This window comes from Phaethon aethereus (assembly GCF_964289735.1).
Source record: "Phaethon aethereus genome assembly, chromosome: 1".
In the NCBI taxonomy this organism is placed as follows: domain Eukaryota; kingdom Metazoa; phylum Chordata; class Aves; order Phaethontiformes; family Phaethontidae; genus Phaethon; species Phaethon aethereus.
In genome coordinates, this window is record NC_138575.1 from 2078819 (window position 1) to 2099092 (window position 20274).

A 20274-nucleotide genomic window follows, 5' to 3' on the forward strand; every position below is an offset into this window, starting at 1 on the left:
CTCTAATATAGGAGAGGGAGGAAAGAGAGAAATTAATAGAAGATATGGTCATGTGGCATAGGAAAAAAAATCTACACCAGCTGAGAGTTCCTGGGGAAATAATTTTTAGCTTTGGGAAATACAAAAATTATTTTGTAATGAAGTTATAAATAAATAACTTTTTTTTGGGAGAGTTAATCAGAAATGGATTTAGAAATAATATTTGATAGACTTTGCTTTGTTGAAGAGAAATATATAAAAATCAGTATTCCTGTTAGACAGAAAGATTCAGTGTAGAATCAAGATTCAAGACAAAGACTTGGCTAGTTAGTGGCTATCAAGGGTTGGTCTTCTTCCGCCCAGACGGGATTGGAGGTAGGACATGTTTGGTGTGGGAGCCTGGCCAGCTGATGAGCTGAGGCACATAAGAAGAACCAGTCTTGGACTTGCTGTATTTTCTCTGAAGATTGTCACTAGGGAGTTCAGTCTCTGCAGAAAATATAAATAAGTGAAGAAGCACTAAGACGGTATTTATTTCAATGAAAAGTCAAAATTTACCACAAAACATATCTCAGTGTTCTGGGGGGTGGGGATGGGAAGAGTAATATCTTCAGGTAGCCTAGTGACTGCTCTACCTCATACATATGAAAGAGTAACTTTATGCCTAAGCAATCACTGTTTTTAATTTCTCCAAAAGTTTGTTGAGAGAAAGTTGTTGTATTGAGTCTGTTGCATTCACACTGCAAAGATTGTGCCACATCGTAACATTGCTGCTTATAAGAGCGTCATTACCAGAGGCATGAAGATGCGTCCCTGTCACCCAGATAAAGCCACTATCATTACAGTAAGAAAGATACACAGCCTGAAAAAAACTGTTACTTTGGAATATGGGTCAAACCTTTCAATCTGTCCACTCCATTTTCAGCACCTCTTGGATCTTGATGCTCAGCTTTGGCTTCTTCAGTGAGACGAGCATGGGAAACAGGGGTTCGAACTGGCAGATCTTCAGCAGCAGATGCACCAGGTGAGGTTAGAAATAGTCCACCGTCAGGACCAGACACTCTGCAGCTGAGAGAGGGAAATGATTTATGCTTTCAAATACCAGTAAAAAAAGCCTATGCACTAGGTCTGACAGTATTACTGATGTTGCAGTCACACAACTCAATCCAAAGTCAGAAATAAGTCTGAGTACTTATCAGTTACACAAAGCTTTTTCACACATCACAATTCTCTCAAAACTTCTAGTGCTCGCAAACACAAGTACTAACTCTCTCAATTTTCATTTATTGGTTTAATTAATTGCACTGACAGGTACAATAAAGAGGTTCATGCCACACAGTGAATCAGCTTCAGATTTGGGATCAGAACTCAGAGCTCCTTGTTTCCAAACCTGTGGTTCAGCACTGCGGATGATGTTCTGTCTTGGGGAGTAAAAGAAAATAAGAATTACCTTGAAAAGAAGTGTTTCTGTAGCACCCAAGTGACAACATGGACCATGAGTAGCCATTTACCAGTGAGTAGTACCCAAGGCACCTCTGACCTGTTACGTCTCTTGCAGAAAATCTAGTCAAAGCCAAAGTCTGAGTGGTCTGAGACCCTGACAATGATAACGACCACGTTATAGCTTCTGCTAAAGGTTTTCCATTTCCATCTATATACTATCAATTTACTTCAAGAAAAGTAAGGGAAAGGTCTTGACTGATATGGAGAGATCAATAACTACCTATTTAATCCAAAACCATAATATATATCTGGAGCAATGCTTAAGACATTCCATAATGTCGCTTTTCATACAGAAAGGACTGTTCTGGTCTAGGGGAGAGAAACTGATTCAAAGATTTAGGAATCTGGGAGGAAGTTCAAAGATTATCTACCCTGACCTTATCCATGATGCAGGCCAAAAGAATTTCATCCTGTAATTCTTGCAAGGAGCATTTTAGCTTTTAAGAATACTGTGATTACAGTATTCTGGGCAATAGAAAGAAAGTATTTCAGTAGTATATTAATAAATCCATACAATAAGAAGAAGGGATCATGAATAATGAGATAAAACAGTGTGGTACTCCCATAAGAAACAGCTAAGTATCTTCTCACTAGATGAACTCTGGAAGTCTATGAGAATATTGCCATTGCATTCAAGGTACAGGAATATTATATCCTGTAACGAACTGAGTGCTTCTATCTTCCTCTGAGGTCCACTGCATCCAAGGCTGCTCATCAAACACCGAATGCTCTAGCCAAGTGCTTAACTCTAGTCATAATCTCATTTTAGCTGCCTGTAATACGCATCAGATATAACTGTGGTGGGAATAAGAAATTACTAAGAGTAGTAAATCCGGGCTCAGTATAAACAGCAGCTTGGACTCTTCAACAACATCTATTCGAATTTCTAAAAGGCTGACTACCCCTGCTTTTGCTTCAGAGAACATTGCCACACATTCGCCTACAAATAAAGGCTAAAAATAGGTATTGTATAGTTAGAATTAACCCCCTGTGGATCTCTAGCCACAACTGCATGAATGCACCATGTTAAAATCCAGCATCCTAAGGTGTTCAACAAAAATCTTCATTGCCTTTTTCCCCAGCTGTCCCTGTCTTAAAGAGCAGAAGACAAGGTAAACTGTGGGAAATAATTTACAAACCACTTGTCAAGGTGTAAAAGGAAGGCAGGTACCCAGGCTTTTCCAGTACAAGTGACATAGGAAACATTTAATTTAATTAAGGTTTCTTGTAAAACTAGTCAATGAGAATAACATTGAAAATAAGCAGGAAAACTAGAGCTTATGAGGTCTCTGCCATCTAGATGTCCAAGGTATTTGGGAGGGGTGAGGCAGAGGAGCTGAGAACCTCCCTCTCCTTTGTGCTTTTGCCAGGTCACCTGTAAATGAGTTTGGATAACCTATCTTTAGTCCTTCCCTGACAGCCTCAGCACAGAAAAGTGAACTATTATAGGCGAAGCAGGCATGTGTTCCCTCTAGAAAAATTTCGCAGTCAGCTAAGTGGAAAAATGAAAAATAGGAAGCTGAAAAAACCTCACAGTATTACCCCATGGAGTAATGGGATAAATGGATTCTGTATGCACTAAATACAAAATGTGTTAGTAATGAGTTGAGGAGTAAAGCACTGGACTGCTCTAGATTCTGTTTAGGTTATGGTTGCACTGGACTGCCAAACCCTAACATATATCATTGCACATGATGTCATAATATTTCAATTGATGGATATTTTTCATTTGATTGTGCTTGTCAGGAATGGGGACATGCAATTAAGTATTTGAGGCAGTTCCTTGTTAAATGCACTAGTCAATGGTAGGTGACATTCTGACTCCACCCTCAAACTTGCAAATAATGAAGGTGTAGTAACAGATTAAGATGTTGAGTTTCTACTGTCCAACTCATTACGTTTTGCCCCTCCTCTCTTCTGGTCTCCCTGTTATGCTGTAACCAGATCGTTTCAATGTCCTTACAAACACATCTACTGGTAAATGTGAGTAATGAAATACAGCAGACAGGGACCTAAAGAATTTATCATTGCCTGTAGTGAATAGCAGTCCTTTAAAGCACAGTTGTAAGATATATTGCCCTAAAGGACTGCTACTCAACAAAAGCAATGATAAATTGTTTAAGCCTATGAATGAAAACAAATAGAACCTCAGGCAAAACCCTCACACACTTTCATGTGCGGGAGAGTTCAGCCTCCAGCAGAGGACTTCAAAAATCCAGGGAAACTGGCATGGTGTTTTCTTTTGTGAAATCAGGAAAGAGTAGGTCATCAGAGGTTACTTCCAAGGAGAAGACCATAGCTATGGTCTTAGCAATGAAAAGAAGCCATGGATGAAATTAGAAACTGTCCTGCTGAAAAATGCAGGTCAGTGGGCAGACATCCAAACAAAACCTTTAATTTTCACTCTTTAAATGCAATCAGGATCGTCTATTTCACTTGTAAAAGAAGCAACAGAACTGCAGGGCTTGAATCCAACAAGTGCTAGTGACCAGAAGAATAATGGATGCTGTGTCCACCACAGCTCAAGCTTAAATAAAAACTGCTAGATTTGAGAAATAATGCAAGAAATTTGGGACCTGGGCACAGTGTTGCCCAGTGACATATCAGACTAATCTGCAGTCCCTGATCTTGAAAAACAGTATTTCCTTCATTGGTTGTGCCTGGAGGTCAATACATTCATGCTCTTACCCCTTGATGGCTTTTTTTAGTTTACTCTTTCTTCCATTCCCAATGTCGAAAGCATAAAATTGGAGAGAAGGAGAAAGAAAAATATCAAACCACCTCAATATTCAAACAAAATCACTACAGGCTTTACTACAATACTTCAGAAAAGTGGGATTTTTCTCACCAATATTTCAAATGCATCTACACAACAGCATTTCCATCAATCACGCCTATGAGCAAATTTCTTCCCAACTTCCCATATTTCCCTTGCAAAAGGATTTGACAACATGACTCTCTGCAATTTTGCTGTAGGCCATGATGCATGCACAGAAAATGAATCAGATTAGCAGTTTGCTTTTTCTCTCCTCACAGTTGTTTTTCCACTGTGTTATTAACAGTGCTAAATGAAAACACTGCGAAAGTCAAAACACAAAAATGTGGTGGAGTGGAAAGACATATTTATTCCCATATGCGAAGGGTAAGACCTCTACAACTCATCAGAGCTTCACGCTCATTTGAGTTACAGGTCTTGCCTCTTACTGGTAAGGACAGATGACGCATAATCCCTCTGCAACCTATTACGCACTCAGTTCCTTTCATTCGCTCACTCTGTTCCCCCTCAGCACACTCCACTGTGGCACAAATACTCAGGACAAATGAATCTGCAGAGGCCTATGGTTTCAACCTTTTTACAGCATGCTAATTAACTACTTGTAATTACAGTGGCAGGTAGAACATCACATAGAGGGAACTGGCAGTCTCTCTAGGATATAAAAGGAACACTGAGGTTTTTTTCAACAGCAAGTTTAGCTAAGAATTCTGCTTAACAGATGAGGAATAAAGTGAAGGGGTTCAAATCTTGTAAAGATGCTCAGCGTTTCTCATCGGACTGACTTAACGTGAAAAGCTGCCTAATGTGTGTTTAGGAGGTTTTTTAACAGTGATTTTTAAAAGACATGAAAACACATAGGTGAAAAATAGATGGTATGGTATGCTTAGGTATAGCAGGAAAGGTACCTTGGTTTGTATGGAATGAGAACAAGATATCAGACATGGGACTGAACCCACGATCAAATACAAGTTTACCAACAGCCATACGGCATAGACATGAGCTCACTCTAAGTTGCAGCTTTCAGATGAGCTTTGTGGTAGGTTCCAAAGGGTGAGCAGAGCATGACTACAAGCACACACCTATTTCCTAGTGTGGATGGGGGAACTGGCGTGTTCTGCTTCACTAGGTCATGCTGTGTGGCATCCGGCTGCTTCTGTGTATCCCATCTGGGCACGAGATTACAACAGATGGCCAGAAGAGGGGGGAAAAAGCTTATCCAGGATACTGCATAGAAAGCCTGCACTGTCACTTGCCACAACAGCAGACAGGCTTGTTGGCAGCCAGAGCTAAGATGTACTTACAAAACAGGACCATTAGAGTAAGTCACAGCCATCTTGTAAGAGGCAATGTGGACCCGCAGAGCAAGTCAGGAAAATATAGCCCGCTTTGCAGCTAAGGGCTTAAAGACACTGAAGTTGTAGCCTCTTCAAATCTTCTTCTATCCTCGCCTCTCTACAAGCTTTAAATGAGCTAGGAGTTGTCTCTCTCCCATACCTCAGAGCCTGTTTAGCTGTGGTACAAATAAATGAGGATGTTCATCACTCACGAGCTGAGGTGCTGGACAAGTTATGAAGCATAACAGCAATGGCTGAGATAGAAAGAGAAGGTAAAGGTACTACGGAGCTCAGCATCCTGATGGGGTCTGCTGTTATCACGGATGAGATATGAATTTGAAGATCATGATATCATCCAGAGCCTCCCAAATGGTATTCAACAGTGACTATGGTAATACTCTAAAGAGAGGATGAGAAATAATTCTGATTGATAGCAGTATCTGGTAAATTTGTTTAAAAAACATATTTATCACTCAAGTTCTGTTTTTTCTATACCTGGACCAAGTTTCTTTCAGCATCTTTTTCCCTTCAAACATCCTCTTGATAGAAAGCTCTTGAAACTCCTATTCTGTGTATGTGAATTATGGTGTCTAAATGAAACCATTCCCATGAATGACAAAACTTTGTTTTATGCTGCAGCGACACATGTTTAATAAGGCTGTTGATGTAACAGATGAGACAATTGCATCAGCTTGGGAAATAGTTTTAAATCTTGCACATTGCAGCATTAACCTTCATTCCACCCAGTGATGATCTGCCATCTTAGAAACTGAACTCACCGGCTTTCTGGGTTAGTCGGAGTGAAACTCTGGTCTTGGGTGACGTTCCTTCTGTCTGAGAGCAGAGAAGCATGTATCGTTGGTTCCAGTAATTGTTGGCAGGAGCTGCTCGGTGAAGGAGTGACTGCCAGGTCCCTAAAATGATACAAAAGGAAAATAAAGTGCTTGTTACATGCATCCATATACTGTGATAGCATAATTAGTGCTTAGTGAGTTCACAAGACCTGTTCAGATGGAGGGTAGCATTATCTCCAGTGGCAGAGAAGCAGCAATAAGCAGTTGGGGGTAGTAATCCAGGCTGTGTTTATAGCCAATAGAGAAAAACAGTCACAGCTGTTAGTATGAATAAACTCAAGTTTAAGTAGATATCTAAAGCAGGTTGGATGAATTACTCTCCACTGAGATAAAGCAATGCAGGGCAACTTCTTCAGATAGAAATATTTTTATTAAAGACACCCAAAATCAGGTGAGATTAATCCCACCCCTTGCATCTAACTCGCAAGGTGAGAAGTCTCATCTTCACTGCCATGCATAACTCCTAAAAAAAAAAAGCATTCCTGGTAACTGCAGTATTGACATCACCTTATTTATAGACTCGAGCCACAGAGCTAAAACCAGACAGATGCAGCACTGAAGACTGCCAAACATGAGAGGTCCTTAATGAAATGCTGAACTTAAAACTATAACTCTTGGAAGACTCCATATATCTACCCCCTGTACCAGAGCCATCCCACTGACACACCTCAACTGAACTCTGAAGGAATCTGTTTATCCTTAAGGGCAATGAGCCTATGTAACTTTTGTGTGTGCCATTTTCTAGTTTCCCTAGGGAGCTTGTCAAGAACATTTTTAAGTGCAGTAGCAAGTTCTGAATGCTTGCTCCATGGGAGAAGCTAGGTTTTTAAGGATTGTTAATATCTTCTTTGAAGACTGATTGCTACAGTTTGGCAAAAAACCCCAAAATGTTAAGTTCTTCATCAAGCCTTCAATCATGCCCATAGGCCATTAAGGCAACAAGTATACCACTGACACTTTCCCCCAGGAAACAAGCTGGAAACTCAAACTGTCTTTTCATGCCTCCTCATCATGCCAAAGCAGGGCTGTTCCCTGCTGTGGGTCTTCTGGTGCTTCAGTGATGAGGCTTTCCCCACTCCTCCTTCAGAAATCAGTCCCTGGCCCAATACACTGTGCATTGCAAGCAAGGTTTTTCTACACTTCATCTTTAAATTTCCCTTTTTTTAGCTTCTTATTATTAATACCTATAAATAAACCTTCCCTAGTGTTAAGGCCTCAAGCTGTTCAGCTGTTATTTGTTTCACTGTCAAGTAACCGCCGGCTGGTAACGGTGTTTGTTAACTGCTCAGTTCAAAATCCAGACCAATTACATAGGAGAAAGGGCCTGATTCCATTAATGGCCCCCAGAGCTGAGTGCTCTCAGAAATAATTTCTTGTAAATCCACATTGTGGAAAGAAAAAAAAAAAAACAAACCAGAAAATCTCTTTAGCAAAGAACTCTGTTCAATATATAGCACAGAAATAGACAGCCTGACAATGGAGGTTATAGCAGTCCAAGCAGAAATGTGACGACAGGATTTAAGGCACCCCTCTAAGGACTGGGTCACTCCAGGAAAATTAACTTTACTTCCTGTGGCAAAGGTTTAGAACCTATGACCCACCCTCAGAAGCTACATCTCAACCCCCGGTATCAGTACAGGCATAAAAAAATATGCATATTTAAAGGCGTTACAGGGATGTTTTTTTCACCTTCTATTTCTGCACTAAATGACTTCTTTACATTGCCTCTCAAGTTTTGTACTGTCATTATAAGTGTTCAGGCTCAGAGTGTAATTCAGATTGCACCTCGGCTCAAAAAAAAAAAAAAAAAGGAAAACAGACTGGAGAAGTTAAATAGCACCCTGTAAAAAGGCACATCCGTGTAGTTCAGAACAACGTCCTAGTTTTGTCATTAAGAGAGGCATAGAAATAAAACCAAAAAGGTGAATTACATTGAAGTCAGAGGTTGACTAGGCAAGGGGGTCTGCAAGAAACGTATGCAACAACATGCAGGCAAATCTTATGCTCACAGCTAGCAAATCCAACCTGAAGAGGGTGTCTCAACCACAGGTAGACCATGGACTTTCTTTCTTCCCAGTTCTGCCAAGGAGCTCCGGTGAAACTGTAAAGTGTATGAATTTCTTCCAACTCAGAAAAGCAAGATTGCATGTTATAAATTCTGCTATTGGTGATGCCAGCTCTTGCTTACTCTAGTTATTTCAGCAACATTTAGATGAAATCAAGAAGTTAATCATTAGCTAAAGGCCTGATCTGAATGAGACTTCAACCCAGCCCCTTATTTATTACCCTCAAACACACAAACAACTAGTGAAATTATTCAGAGCAAACCACTGAACATTGCCCATACATTATATTAGGCAATGAGACATCAAAATGACTTTAATTACACCTGCACACAGCCACAGGCAAAAAATAAAGAGGCCAGGCTTTCAGTAATTTGGATTTAGGAATCTAAATTTATGTAGATGACCCTGCGGGATTGCAATAAATAAAACAGGTTAGATTCTTGTGTGACACCACTTTTAAAATTTTCTAATACATACTCAGGAAAATTGAGCAATATATTTCAGTTTGGATTAAAATGTGTAAAGATGAGATTAAACATTAAAGAATCTTTTAATATTTACAGATACACAAGAAATTCAAAATATCTACTACCTTAGGAACTTCTTTGAATATATAATTTTTGGCATCAGTTTAATATATTTCATAGAATTTAGTCACTCTTAACTGAAGCAGGGTTCTCCTTCTCTGCAGCAGCACTGCTCAATAGCAAGATGAGCTTTCTCTGCCCTCTACCATTTCTAGTCCACAGCCACCTGTTTACACTCCAGTCCTCTCTCAGCATGATGCCAGCGCAAGCGGTTCTTCAGAGAGTGAGGGAAATTCATCTGGCTGAAAAACACAACCTTTTTGTTTGGCAAAACCTGATCTGTACCTTTATTCAGTTCATCACTAAGCTGTATGACACTGGAACCAGTTGCAGCACAGAGTGGGCAGTGGAAGAATAGGAAGGGGCTGGTGTGTATGAGCTAGCACTGCCACTGAAGAAATACTAAATTTACTGAATTCTTCCTCATTGCATGACAAAAAACGTCTGGACACAAAAAAGTTTACTTTGCACTGATAGCCCTTTTCAACCACAAAAATCAGGATACAAATCCTCAGATAAAACACTGCTTTAATGGAGCTACTCATATAGTTCATGCAATTAAAATCTAGTCCAACAGCTAAAAAAAAAATCACAGAATCACTAAGGTTGGAAAGGACCTTCAAGATCATCAAGTCCAACCATTAATCCAGTGCCACCATGTTCCCTAAACCATGTCCTGAAGCACCACATCCACACGTTTTTTGAACACTTCCAGAGATGGCGACTCCACCACCTCCCTGGGCAGCCTGTTCCAATGCCTGACCACCCTCTCGGTGAAGAAATTTTTCCTAATATCCAATCTAAACCTCCCCTGGCGCAACTTGAGGCCATTTCCTCTCAAAATCTTAAATTCAAGCAAGATATTGTAGAATCTTCTAGCTAATCATATTGGTATTTCTATGTGCTAAAAATATACATAATCAATTACCTGTATATGTCACAAATTTGTTCTTTTAAAATTAGAATCACCTACTTTTTAAAGTACTTGTCTTATTTTGCTTCAGGTTACCTGCAACGCCCTCAGAACAAAGTTTCACTCTATACCAACTCCATCCAGCATGGCAAACATGGACCTTCCTCTTGTATTTCCCAAAACAATCTGAAATTAATCTGCTTTAATGAACTTCATTCTCTCTATCTGCCCCACTTTGCTCCAAGCTGTCATCTCCCCAGGGGTAGGACAGACAGAACAAAATGCATACTTGCTTCTCCCCATCACAACCCCATACCTTCAGTCAATTCAAACTCCACTGGAAGTTCTGGGTAAAAATGAGGCTTTATATTGGATGCGTATTCTTTTCTCTTCGCTCCTCTAGAGGAGCAGTATTCCCCTGTGAGGAGTGCTATGGCAGCAAGCTTACTACATCAAGATTCATCATCTGAAACCCTGTATAAGGCTGGATGCGTTGAACGAAATCATATGATTGAAAGTGTAAGAAAACACGTTTTTACAAAAACAGCAGATTAAGTGGACAAAGTACATTTATGCACTGCTGGTGACAATGAAAATAAAGAAAAGGTGTATCATGTTCTAAATAAAAATTCATCAGAACAAAGCTGATAGGATTAAAGCAAGAATAGACAGCAAGATTTTTTTAAAACTGGATTTTAAACAGGCATGACGTATCCTATTTACGTAGCCAAGTAAAAACAGAAATAAAAACCTCCAAATAAAATACAGCTTGAAAGAAAATAACTTAAAACATGGATATTCTGTAGGAGAGAGAAATTTGGGAAGCACTAAAGCTGAGATGGATCTACACATAACAACGAGATGAGATGTTAAACCTGGATATCTAATGCAATCACATCTGCACAAAGAGATTGGTGTAATTTTTGAGCAACATATGCAGAGACAATGAAGTATGGTGCCTCAGATGCAGGCTATAGGTGTCGTCTTTGCCAGCACTTGTTGTAGGGACACTTGAAATACTCTGGACTGATCAATTTTGAATTAATTAACAAATTAGAGAGACCCTACCAAACTTACTAAGCATAGACTTACAGAGAAAGATAAAAATTCATTACAATATACACAATTTAAGTAATAACCATGGAAAGTATAAAACAACATAACAGTCTAACTACCCCAAAATTATTTGGATGCTGCTACTACGAATAATGACATACCGAATTACCTTGTGACATCTCAGTCATACAATCTATGTACAAATTCCTTGTTTAGCCCTTGATAAAAGCTAAAGAAAGCCACATCACCTTACATTGACTATAGGCTGAGAGTGTGCACGAAGTTGGTTACTACAGCTAAGATGACATGCTATAACCTTTTAAGCTACTCATGACCCAGGTCCATAGTAACTAAAGCAAGATCCATCAAACTCTAGGCGAGCTTTTCCAAGGTGAAAGCCCCTCTCCTGTGGGTATTTAAAACTTGATTCAATTCTGTATAAACAAACCTGTATAAGCATCCCTGCCTGAGGAACGGGATGCCATCCAGAGGGACATGGACAGGCTCAAGGAATGGGCCCATGTGAACCTTGTGACGTTCAACAAGGCCAAGGGCAGGGTCCTGCACCCAGGTCGGGGCAGCCCCCAGGATCAGCACACACTGAGAGGTGAAGGGATGGAGAGCAGCCCCGTGGAGAAGGACTTGGGGGCACTGGGGGATGAAAAGCTGGACAGGAGCCGGCAATGTGCGCTCGCAGCCCAGAAGCCAACCGTGTCCTGGGCTGCCCCCAAAGCAGCGTGGCCAGCGGGGCGAGGGAGGGGATTCTGCCCCTCTGCCCTGCTCTGGGGAGACCCCCCTGCAGTGCTGCGTCCAGCTCTGGAGCCCTCGGCACAGGAGAGACATGGACCTGCTGGAGCGGGGCCAGAGGAGGCCCCAGCGATGCTCCGAGGGCTGGAACAGCTCTGCTGGGAGGACAGGCTGGGAGAGCTGGGGGGGTTCAGCCTGGAGAAGAGAAGGCTCCCGGGAGACCTTACTGCAGCTGCCAGGACTTAAAGGGAGCCTAGAAGAAAGATGGGGACAGACATTTTAGCAGGGCCTGTTGCGATAGGACAAGGGGTGATGGTTTTAAACTAAAAGAGGGCAGATTCAGACTAGATCTAAGGAAGAAATGTTTTACAATGAGGGTGGTGAAACCCTGGCCCAGGTTGCCCAGAGAGGTGGTAGATGCCCCATCCCTGGCAACATCCCAGGTCAGGTTGGATGGGGCTCTGAGAAACCTGATCTAGTTGGAGATGTCCCTGCTCATGGCAGAGGGTGGGACTAGATGTCCTTGAAAGGTCCCTTCCAACCCAAACCATGCTGTGATTCTATGATTCTATAAACATGCTCAGAAGAACAATCATACACTTGCTGCTGGACTGGATTACATGACCTACCGGGTTCTCTGATGTCTAATTGCTACATTCCAGGATTCAGATTCTCTCTCAGAATTTCAACCCTTTTATAGCACTCATATTTATGGCACCTCTTGACTTAACCTCTTGCATGGAATGGGGTGTTGCCTACTCTTGCCTCCAGTTCTGCTGAGCACATCTATCCCTTGAGGCCTGGTAATTGCAAATGTTGACTGGGGTGACAGGATCTTCTCTCACCTGCCTGACAGCTCTGCCAAAGCAGTCTGATACTTAACTCTAAAATCAGCTTCCAGCACATGAGTATTGTGGAATAAAGGGAGCAAAGAGCAACAAATCAAGGCAGACTCAAATGAACAGTTTACACTGCAACACTAAATCAAACCCAAAACATCTAGCAAAAGACGACACTGATTTCTATTTTTCTTCTCATTTCAACATAATTTGAAAACAATGAATCAGGTACTTAAAAAAAACTTTTCTCTAAGTAAAGATTTGGAAAATGCATCATAATTATGCATCTCTGCCTGTAAGCTTCTGCCATTGATTTTCTAAAGACAGTTTAATTCAGTAGGTGGCTTTTTTCCTCTTTTTTTTTTAATAGTCAATCTCCAGACTTTGTCATTGGAATGATTTTCAGCAACACGATTGGTGGCTGCATTTGTACAGGCCTGAAATGAGCTGAAAGGTGTGAACATTTCTATTCATTCTGATGACTGCTGATTTAGAGGTCTATGTGATACTTTAAATGCCAACACTGTGAGTCTTTTCATGGCAGGTAGGAAAAGCAAGCAAAGAAGAATTCAGATTAGGAAGATTTAGACCAGGGGAAGGCAGGAGTGCCACAAAAGATCAATCAAATAAGGTACATTGAGATTTATAGACTTTTAACACCATTTTTGCAGGGCTGTGACTATGAAAAAAAAGGAAGAGAGACAGTCAAGACAGAATCCATTTTCTAAAAACTAAAAAAACACAAAGAAAAAAATAAAAAAAATAGGAAGTAGAGTCATCTTTCAGAAATTCTGCTTTAAACAGAGAGATCCACAGAAGATGTACTGCAGCAAACAACCTTGTGCTGAGCATGGCTGTGACTTTCCAACAGTAATTACAAGTAGTGCTAAAACACATGTCGGAGACCGTGAGCTGCCAGAAAAATGATCCTTTTCTGCTCCCTCAGAGAAGCAGCATATAATAATTTCATAGTTTTAGACAAGTTACTTGTGGATTTTTGGTATACGTTTTGGGACTGTTGTACTCCCAAGTCAAAAGACAGGGAGTGTGAGATATATTTGCAGGGCTAGATTTAAAAGTGATAGAAAGGAGAGTTGTCTGTGAAATTTGCAATCCCTGACAGTTTCTAATCAGTCATCCTTAAGAGCAGTGGAGAAGAAATCTTAAACAGGCATTTTTCACTTTATTGCAAAGGACTTGGCTGAAACCACTCTACATTACCTTTGAAAGAGCTGGACATATGCACCAGGTGCCTTCCCTGACAGAGCCTGACGTGCTGCAGAATGACGCCTTTGGAAAGAAGCTTCTTCCTGATAAAGAAATATAACCAACTTTATTCGTCAACTTAAAAGTATATATGGTAACTCAATTGGCTGTGATATTCCTCTCTTTTGCTAAGACTCTAGAGTGTATGCGTTTATATAGTCTGGGAAAATAACACAGCTATGTTATAACTAACAAGTTGCTAAATATTATTCGCTGCTCTACACAAACCAAGTTTTGGTCTGAAAACTTGCCGTCTTTGAAAAATGAAGATCTTAATCTCCAGTAAAGCTCTATTTTTTCATAGTAGTCAAAATGTGCCAGGATGTAGCAGGAAAGAATATCTGCAGAGAACCACTTTTGATTAATCCTAACCTCCCAGTACGTTAAAGCAGGGATAATTCTAGCTATGCTGTTGTCTTAAGCTTCTTTTCACCAGCAAGGGGCTGAACACAGAAGAATTTGCCTCCACTACATCTTAAATACACTGTTCTCCTTGCTCCAGCAACACAGAAAACCTGCCTTACCAACTCTATATCAACTAATATTCCCCCTTCAAAGAAGGAATTACCTTTTGCAAATTTCAGTTAGTTAAAATGACTTTGTACAATGAACGCATTATGATCTCAGCAGGCTGGAAAATGTCGTCCCGAGTTTTAAGGGTGTCTTAATTAACATGTGCTGTAGGACAATGTAATTTCTCAGGACAGACAAACACAGCACTACAGCGTGCTTAAACAAAAATAAAATGGAAATCACAGAGCAAAGTTATTAAATCCTGAATTGTTATCAACTGATAGCCATTGATAGTTATCAATTTAATAGCTAAATCACATGTCTGTAACAGAGGTGTTTTGTCATGGTATGAGCAATGAAAGAGAATACAGTTATTCTGCTGAATGCTCACATGATGACTATTGTGTATTCCTTCACTATTTACATTAAGTAAGGCTCCACTTAGATGCTCAATGAGCTTGTGTGTTGTTTTGCTTTCTTTTGGTAAAGGTATAATTCTGACCCTTTTTTCTGTGTGGATTACAGGTATAGATACCTTTCTGTTCATACCTTGTACAGTTAATTACAGCCATACAAAATTAGTGCAGGGTTGGCATGGTCACAAGGGATAAGGCTGTGAGGAATCAGATCTACTGTCTTTCCCTGAGCAGCAGATCCCACTTCTTGTTTTGCATGTGGATAATTCACATTAATGTCTTCATATTTTTTATTTTCTAGTTCTACATGATGGGAGTAGAATGTGGTTACTGCAGTGACAGCATATTATTTGGGTGCCAAAAGCACAAAAATAATTTGCATTCCCAAATGTAACAGTTTAGACAAAATTTTACTTTAAGGCCACAGACATATTTATATTCTTCTCATTAAATATGGTCTAAAAGGCACCTGTGTTTCACCTTGAACATTTTACTATGTTGACACTTCAGCAGATGCTGTAAAGCTTCCTCTGCATGTAAAAATATATTGGAAACTTAGTGTAGTCAATAACAAAAAGGTATTACCAGCACTGAACAAGGAGACTAATAAGAAAGAGAGCCTTGCAGCCACTAAGTAAGCTAAACCCAAGGCAAATGATAGCCTCCTTCATCATAAACCACTTCTCCCTGACTTGACAAAATGTAAACTTCCAAAATAAAAATAAAAAAGATGAAATAAAAAGTGAGAAAAATAAATTGCTGGGGTAGCAGTGATGGCAGAGTGGCAGCAAGGTAAGAAATATTCTGGCTTCTCTCTCACATTAAACTAACAAACCTTTGGATGAAAGGAACATGAAAATAAACAACACGTGACTTTTTTTTTAATTCTGCATGGCTTAAAAGAGTTATTTCATTTCAGAAGACTGAAAGATGGGAGGTTCCCTATTTAGGTCAGATATTTTACAGTCATACCTTTCTCCACACCTAAGAGAGCCTTTTTTAAAGCCTGGGAAATGGGGGCAGGGGGGGCCTGTTACTTTTCTGCATCTACAGCATTAATTTTAAACATCAGAGGTAGTTATAAATACAGAGATAGTGGCAAAATTGTACAGCAGGTCATGCCCGCCAAGCCATCATTCATCATAATGACATCATCACCCTGGAATGGAACAAAGTTTAAAGCTTTCATTTTTCTTTTTCTCTTTCTTCTGTCGTTGTCATATAAAAAGAGCATTAGACACATCTGCTTCATAGCCCCAACACCCCCACTGCCTGCAGGAGAATGAATGCCTTTAGGGAAAGGACTATTAAGAAAAAGTGAAAAAAAGAGAGAGAGAGATGAAGCTGAAGTTGCAAAAGGTTATTTGAAATCCAAGCACATTGTTGAATATGTTGATTGAAAAAGTAAAAGCAGGTGAAAAACGTGCTTAAATTTGATCTCTGGCAGTTAGCACTAGCATACACTCTGAAAGGCTCGGCTGAATGAGTTTTTCCACTGCCACAGGATGGCGTTCATAAGTAATCTTCATTGTCCTATTAACTGCATCTAACTATTTCCTCTGAATAAGATAGTTTCATATCTTGTTGTAGAACTGAGAGATGATATTCAGCTCCCTTACACCAGTACACAATTGAATGAAATAAATTACAATCAACAGATTTATTCTGGTAAAATTGAGCAGAAAAGACAGGCTGTCTCCTCATCTGAGTTTACCTACCTCATTCTCATCAATCTGCCTTTAGCTCCGCGGAACTGGTAAATACTGTTGATATGAAAGATGGCCAGAGAACAAGAGTCCATTTTCTCTGGAGAAAGAAAGGTCTGACTAACATGTATTTTTTGCATACGACTTATCATTTTTGCCTACGGTTAGAGTAAATGCTCCTTACCACAGCGCTCAGTTGTGCAGCAAGTTTGTCCGAGATGCCTCCTGGATAGTTATTGGCAGAAAAGTCCAAGAACTCATTGACAGATGAAGACCGAGTAGTTCCAGTAATCGCTCCACCAGGCGACAATCTTTGCTCTTGTAAGAGCCGTATTCTTGAATCTAGTATGGAAAAGACACTTCTCAACAAAAATATTCTTAACACCACTTTGCTTACAGCAAGCAGAAAGAAACTAGTAATTTGCAACTATCATCAGCTGGCTTCTAGCACAATTCTGGATTCACAAAACATAACTGTGAAAGTTATAAAGGATATAAACTTTATAAAGGATATAAACTCACACTGCCAGTTCCCAAAAAGCTTTTACACCTTCCCAGTACTTCACAGATGTAACAAATTTACCCCCCTTGAATAGTTAGGCAAATGGAAGTTATGAAAAATCTAAAAAAAACATGCCTATATTAATGGACTAGGAAGAGGTGGTCAATCATGTGTAGATGAGCTCATTTTGCTATGGATGCTCTGATATCTGGGAGTGCTGGTTGACAGCTGGCTGAACATGAGCCAGCAGTGTGCCCAGGTGGCCAAGAAGGCCAACAGCGTCCTGGCCTGGATCAGCAATAGTGTGGCCAGCAGGAGTAGGGAAGTGATCGTGCCCCTGTACTCAGCACTGGTGAGGCCGCACCTCGAATCCTGTGTTCAGTGTTGGGCCCCTCACTACAAGGACATTGAGGTGCTGGAGTGTGCCCAGAGAAGGGCAACAAAGCTGGGGAGGGGTCTGGAGCACAAGTCTGATGGGGAGCGGCTGAGGGAACTGAGGGTCTTTAGTCTGGAGAAGAGGGGGCTGAGGGGAGACCTTATCACTCTCTACAACTACCTGAAAGGGGGTTGTGGCGAAGTGGGTGTTGGTCTCTTCTCCCAAGTAACTAGTGATAGGATGAGAGGAAATGGCCTCAAGTTGTGCCAGGGGAAGTTTAGATTGGATATTAGGAAAAATTTCTTCACCAAGAGGGTGGTCAAGCATTGGCACAGGCTGCCCAGGGAGGTGGTGGAGTCGCCATCTGTGGAAGTGTTCAAAAAACGTGTGGATGTGGCGCTTCAGGACATGGTTTAGGGGACATGGTGGCGTTGGGTTAATGGTTGAACTTGATGATCTTGAAGGTCCTTTCCAACCTCAGTGATTCTGTGATTCTGTGATATGCACCACTGTTTATGACCTCCAAGCTAATTACAGTCTACCTGCTTAGAAGTTTTAACCTTCTCAGAGCTCTTGGAATGTGATGAGGAGTTGGAGCAGGGCACCTTTTCTTCTGTTATTTTATCTGAATTTCTGTGAACAAAAATCCAAAGACTTGTACCACTACTTGGATCAAACATGACCGTGAGCCAGAAAGCTGAAGACATAACCAATTCACTTTTTCAAAAAAACATTTTTATCAAAGTTGAAAAAAAAAGTAAAGTGGGATTTATCCTGTCTATAAAACGGTATCTAAATATTTAATTGTCACAGAAAAATTCTTATAAATATTGGTACATGACAGCCTTTGCAGAAATTCAATAAGAAAGGTTTAATTGCATTGTGTGTCACAGCAAAGCACAAGAGCTCACAACCTAAGAAGTCACATACAAAGGCAAGAGGCAAAGAGACATCCCATCCACATGCATGTTCATATACTAAATATAATTATTTTTCTTAGCATATGCCTTTATAAAAAAGTTCCAACAATCATCAGATGACTCGCCACCTACCCAGTATATACTGCTGGTTTTGTAGCGGACAGAAGATGTGGTGTTAAGAACAGAGGAGACAAGACTCAAGATTGGTGGGTTGTTTCAGGCACAGTAAACTACTCACTTCGACACTAAGTAGTACAGCCTAACCTTCAGAGGTGCAGAGCTTCACACTGCCAAAACTTCAGTGGGATTTCTGATGCTCAGCATCACAAATAATAATCAGTCTTTGGCATAAATGTCTCTTTCCTCATTTGTAAAATACCAATAGTAACACATACTACACAGGACTGCTGTGAAATATAGTTAATAGTTGTAAAGTGCCAAGTTCCATGGGTGAAAGCTGCTAATGCAAGTACAAAGCATTATCAGCTCTGAAATGTATTATACCTCTGCTATAAAAAGTTTTTAAAAAGAAGAACTTCTCTATTTTCTCCCAGTATTTTTACTCTATACACGAGCAAAAGATCTTGCACAGCAGTTCATTAAAAAGAGAATTAACAACCTATCATAATCTCACACAACCAATCTTCCCCCTGCTACTATCTTACTAAAAATGTCCATATTAAAGACAACCTTGAGGCAAGTTTTTTAAAATAAATTATTTCACACAGTCCATAAGAAGAGATGATCTCTAGAAGTAGGATAGTTAAATTTATTTAAACACCTATAAATGAAGCTCTAAATGAATTTAATGGTGCATAGTAAATTTAAAAGTTACTTTATGGACAGCAGAATTACCAAAATCTAGTACTATTAATGAAGTTTCTGTAACTAGTTACAAGTCACTCAATGAAAGAACTTAGAACTGCTGAGGAATACAAACTAAATCCTTTAAAGGAACTTCAGATACGTATGTATATATCTTCAAAAATATCATTATTATATACAAATCTTTTATCTTTAAGCCTCTCCCTTCTTCTTCTTTCCTGATAATCTAGTTACACTTTGGTGGGTTTTGTTGCCTCTCAGTATGAAACGTCTCCAGTGGTTTTAAGACAAATAAGCAACAATATTATAGAAAATAAGGCAAGGAAGTCTTCTTTCTCATTTCAAACAAACATGAAAGCTCTGGAAATGAAAATAAAATCTACATAGTTTAAGATTAAATAAGATTCTTCAGAAAGGTCCTCACTGCTGTAGCACTGAGATGCCACAATACGTGTAGAAGCTCTTTTCTTGTCCACTAGAAAATCAGTATTTATTAATTATTTCAGGATACAAAATTACTTGAAATGATGAACTGATGAATTTTACATTATTCTGCATTAACATTTTCAGTCATTTTTGCCCTCCCTTCAGCTACTTCTATTTGCAGTCTTCTGAGCCACACAGAATGTCATGAATATTGTCTCTGTGTTACTTAGGAAACTCATTAATCCTCCTGTTGTAATGCATCTAACCAAGACAGCTATAAACCATGGAGGTTCTTGGAGTGAGAGGAAAGAGTTCACATAAACAAGATTCTTGTTAGTTCATGTTGTGCAACATCTTAATACTGTAATGACTGTTTCTTATCTCTTTTTCTCCAGTACTTTAAAGATCATATTCTGTTTTCATCCCAGCTGGTAACCTGCTCTGTCTGGAACAAATTCAGGGGTTACAGCTGAGTTCTCACAATATGTTAAGCTAATCTTCGTTATTCCGCCTCTGACAAGAGTAGTCTTCTTTCTTCCTACACAGGCAGCCATGAAGCTCTTCTCCCTCACCCTTCCCTCCTTGAGCCAATTCTATAGCTGCATGATGAGTTTGATCAAGAGTCGATCTGTCTGATAGTTGTGAGTTTTTTTCCCTAGGTTAGTTTTTG

The 20274-nt window shown here is 39.9% G+C and overlaps 1 protein-coding gene across 1 annotated transcript in view; it reads right to left on the reverse strand.

Annotated features, from left to right (window-relative positions):
- Window positions 1-316: 316 nt before the first annotated feature.
- LRGUK (leucine rich repeats and guanylate kinase domain containing) overlaps window positions 317-20274 on the reverse strand; it is a gene marked incomplete at both ends in the record, with an annotated part of 57506 nt that continues 37548 nt past the window's right edge. Inside the window, 5 exons of the mRNA XM_082013842.1 lie at window positions 317-468; window positions 878-1047; window positions 6372-6506; window positions 13876-13964; window positions 16740-16897. Of these exons, the coding sequence (XP_081869968.1) occupies window positions 317-468; window positions 878-1047; window positions 6372-6506; window positions 13876-13964; window positions 16740-16897 (704 nt within the window). The remainder of the gene's footprint in view (window positions 469-877; window positions 1048-6371; window positions 6507-13875; window positions 13965-16739; window positions 16898-20274) is intronic.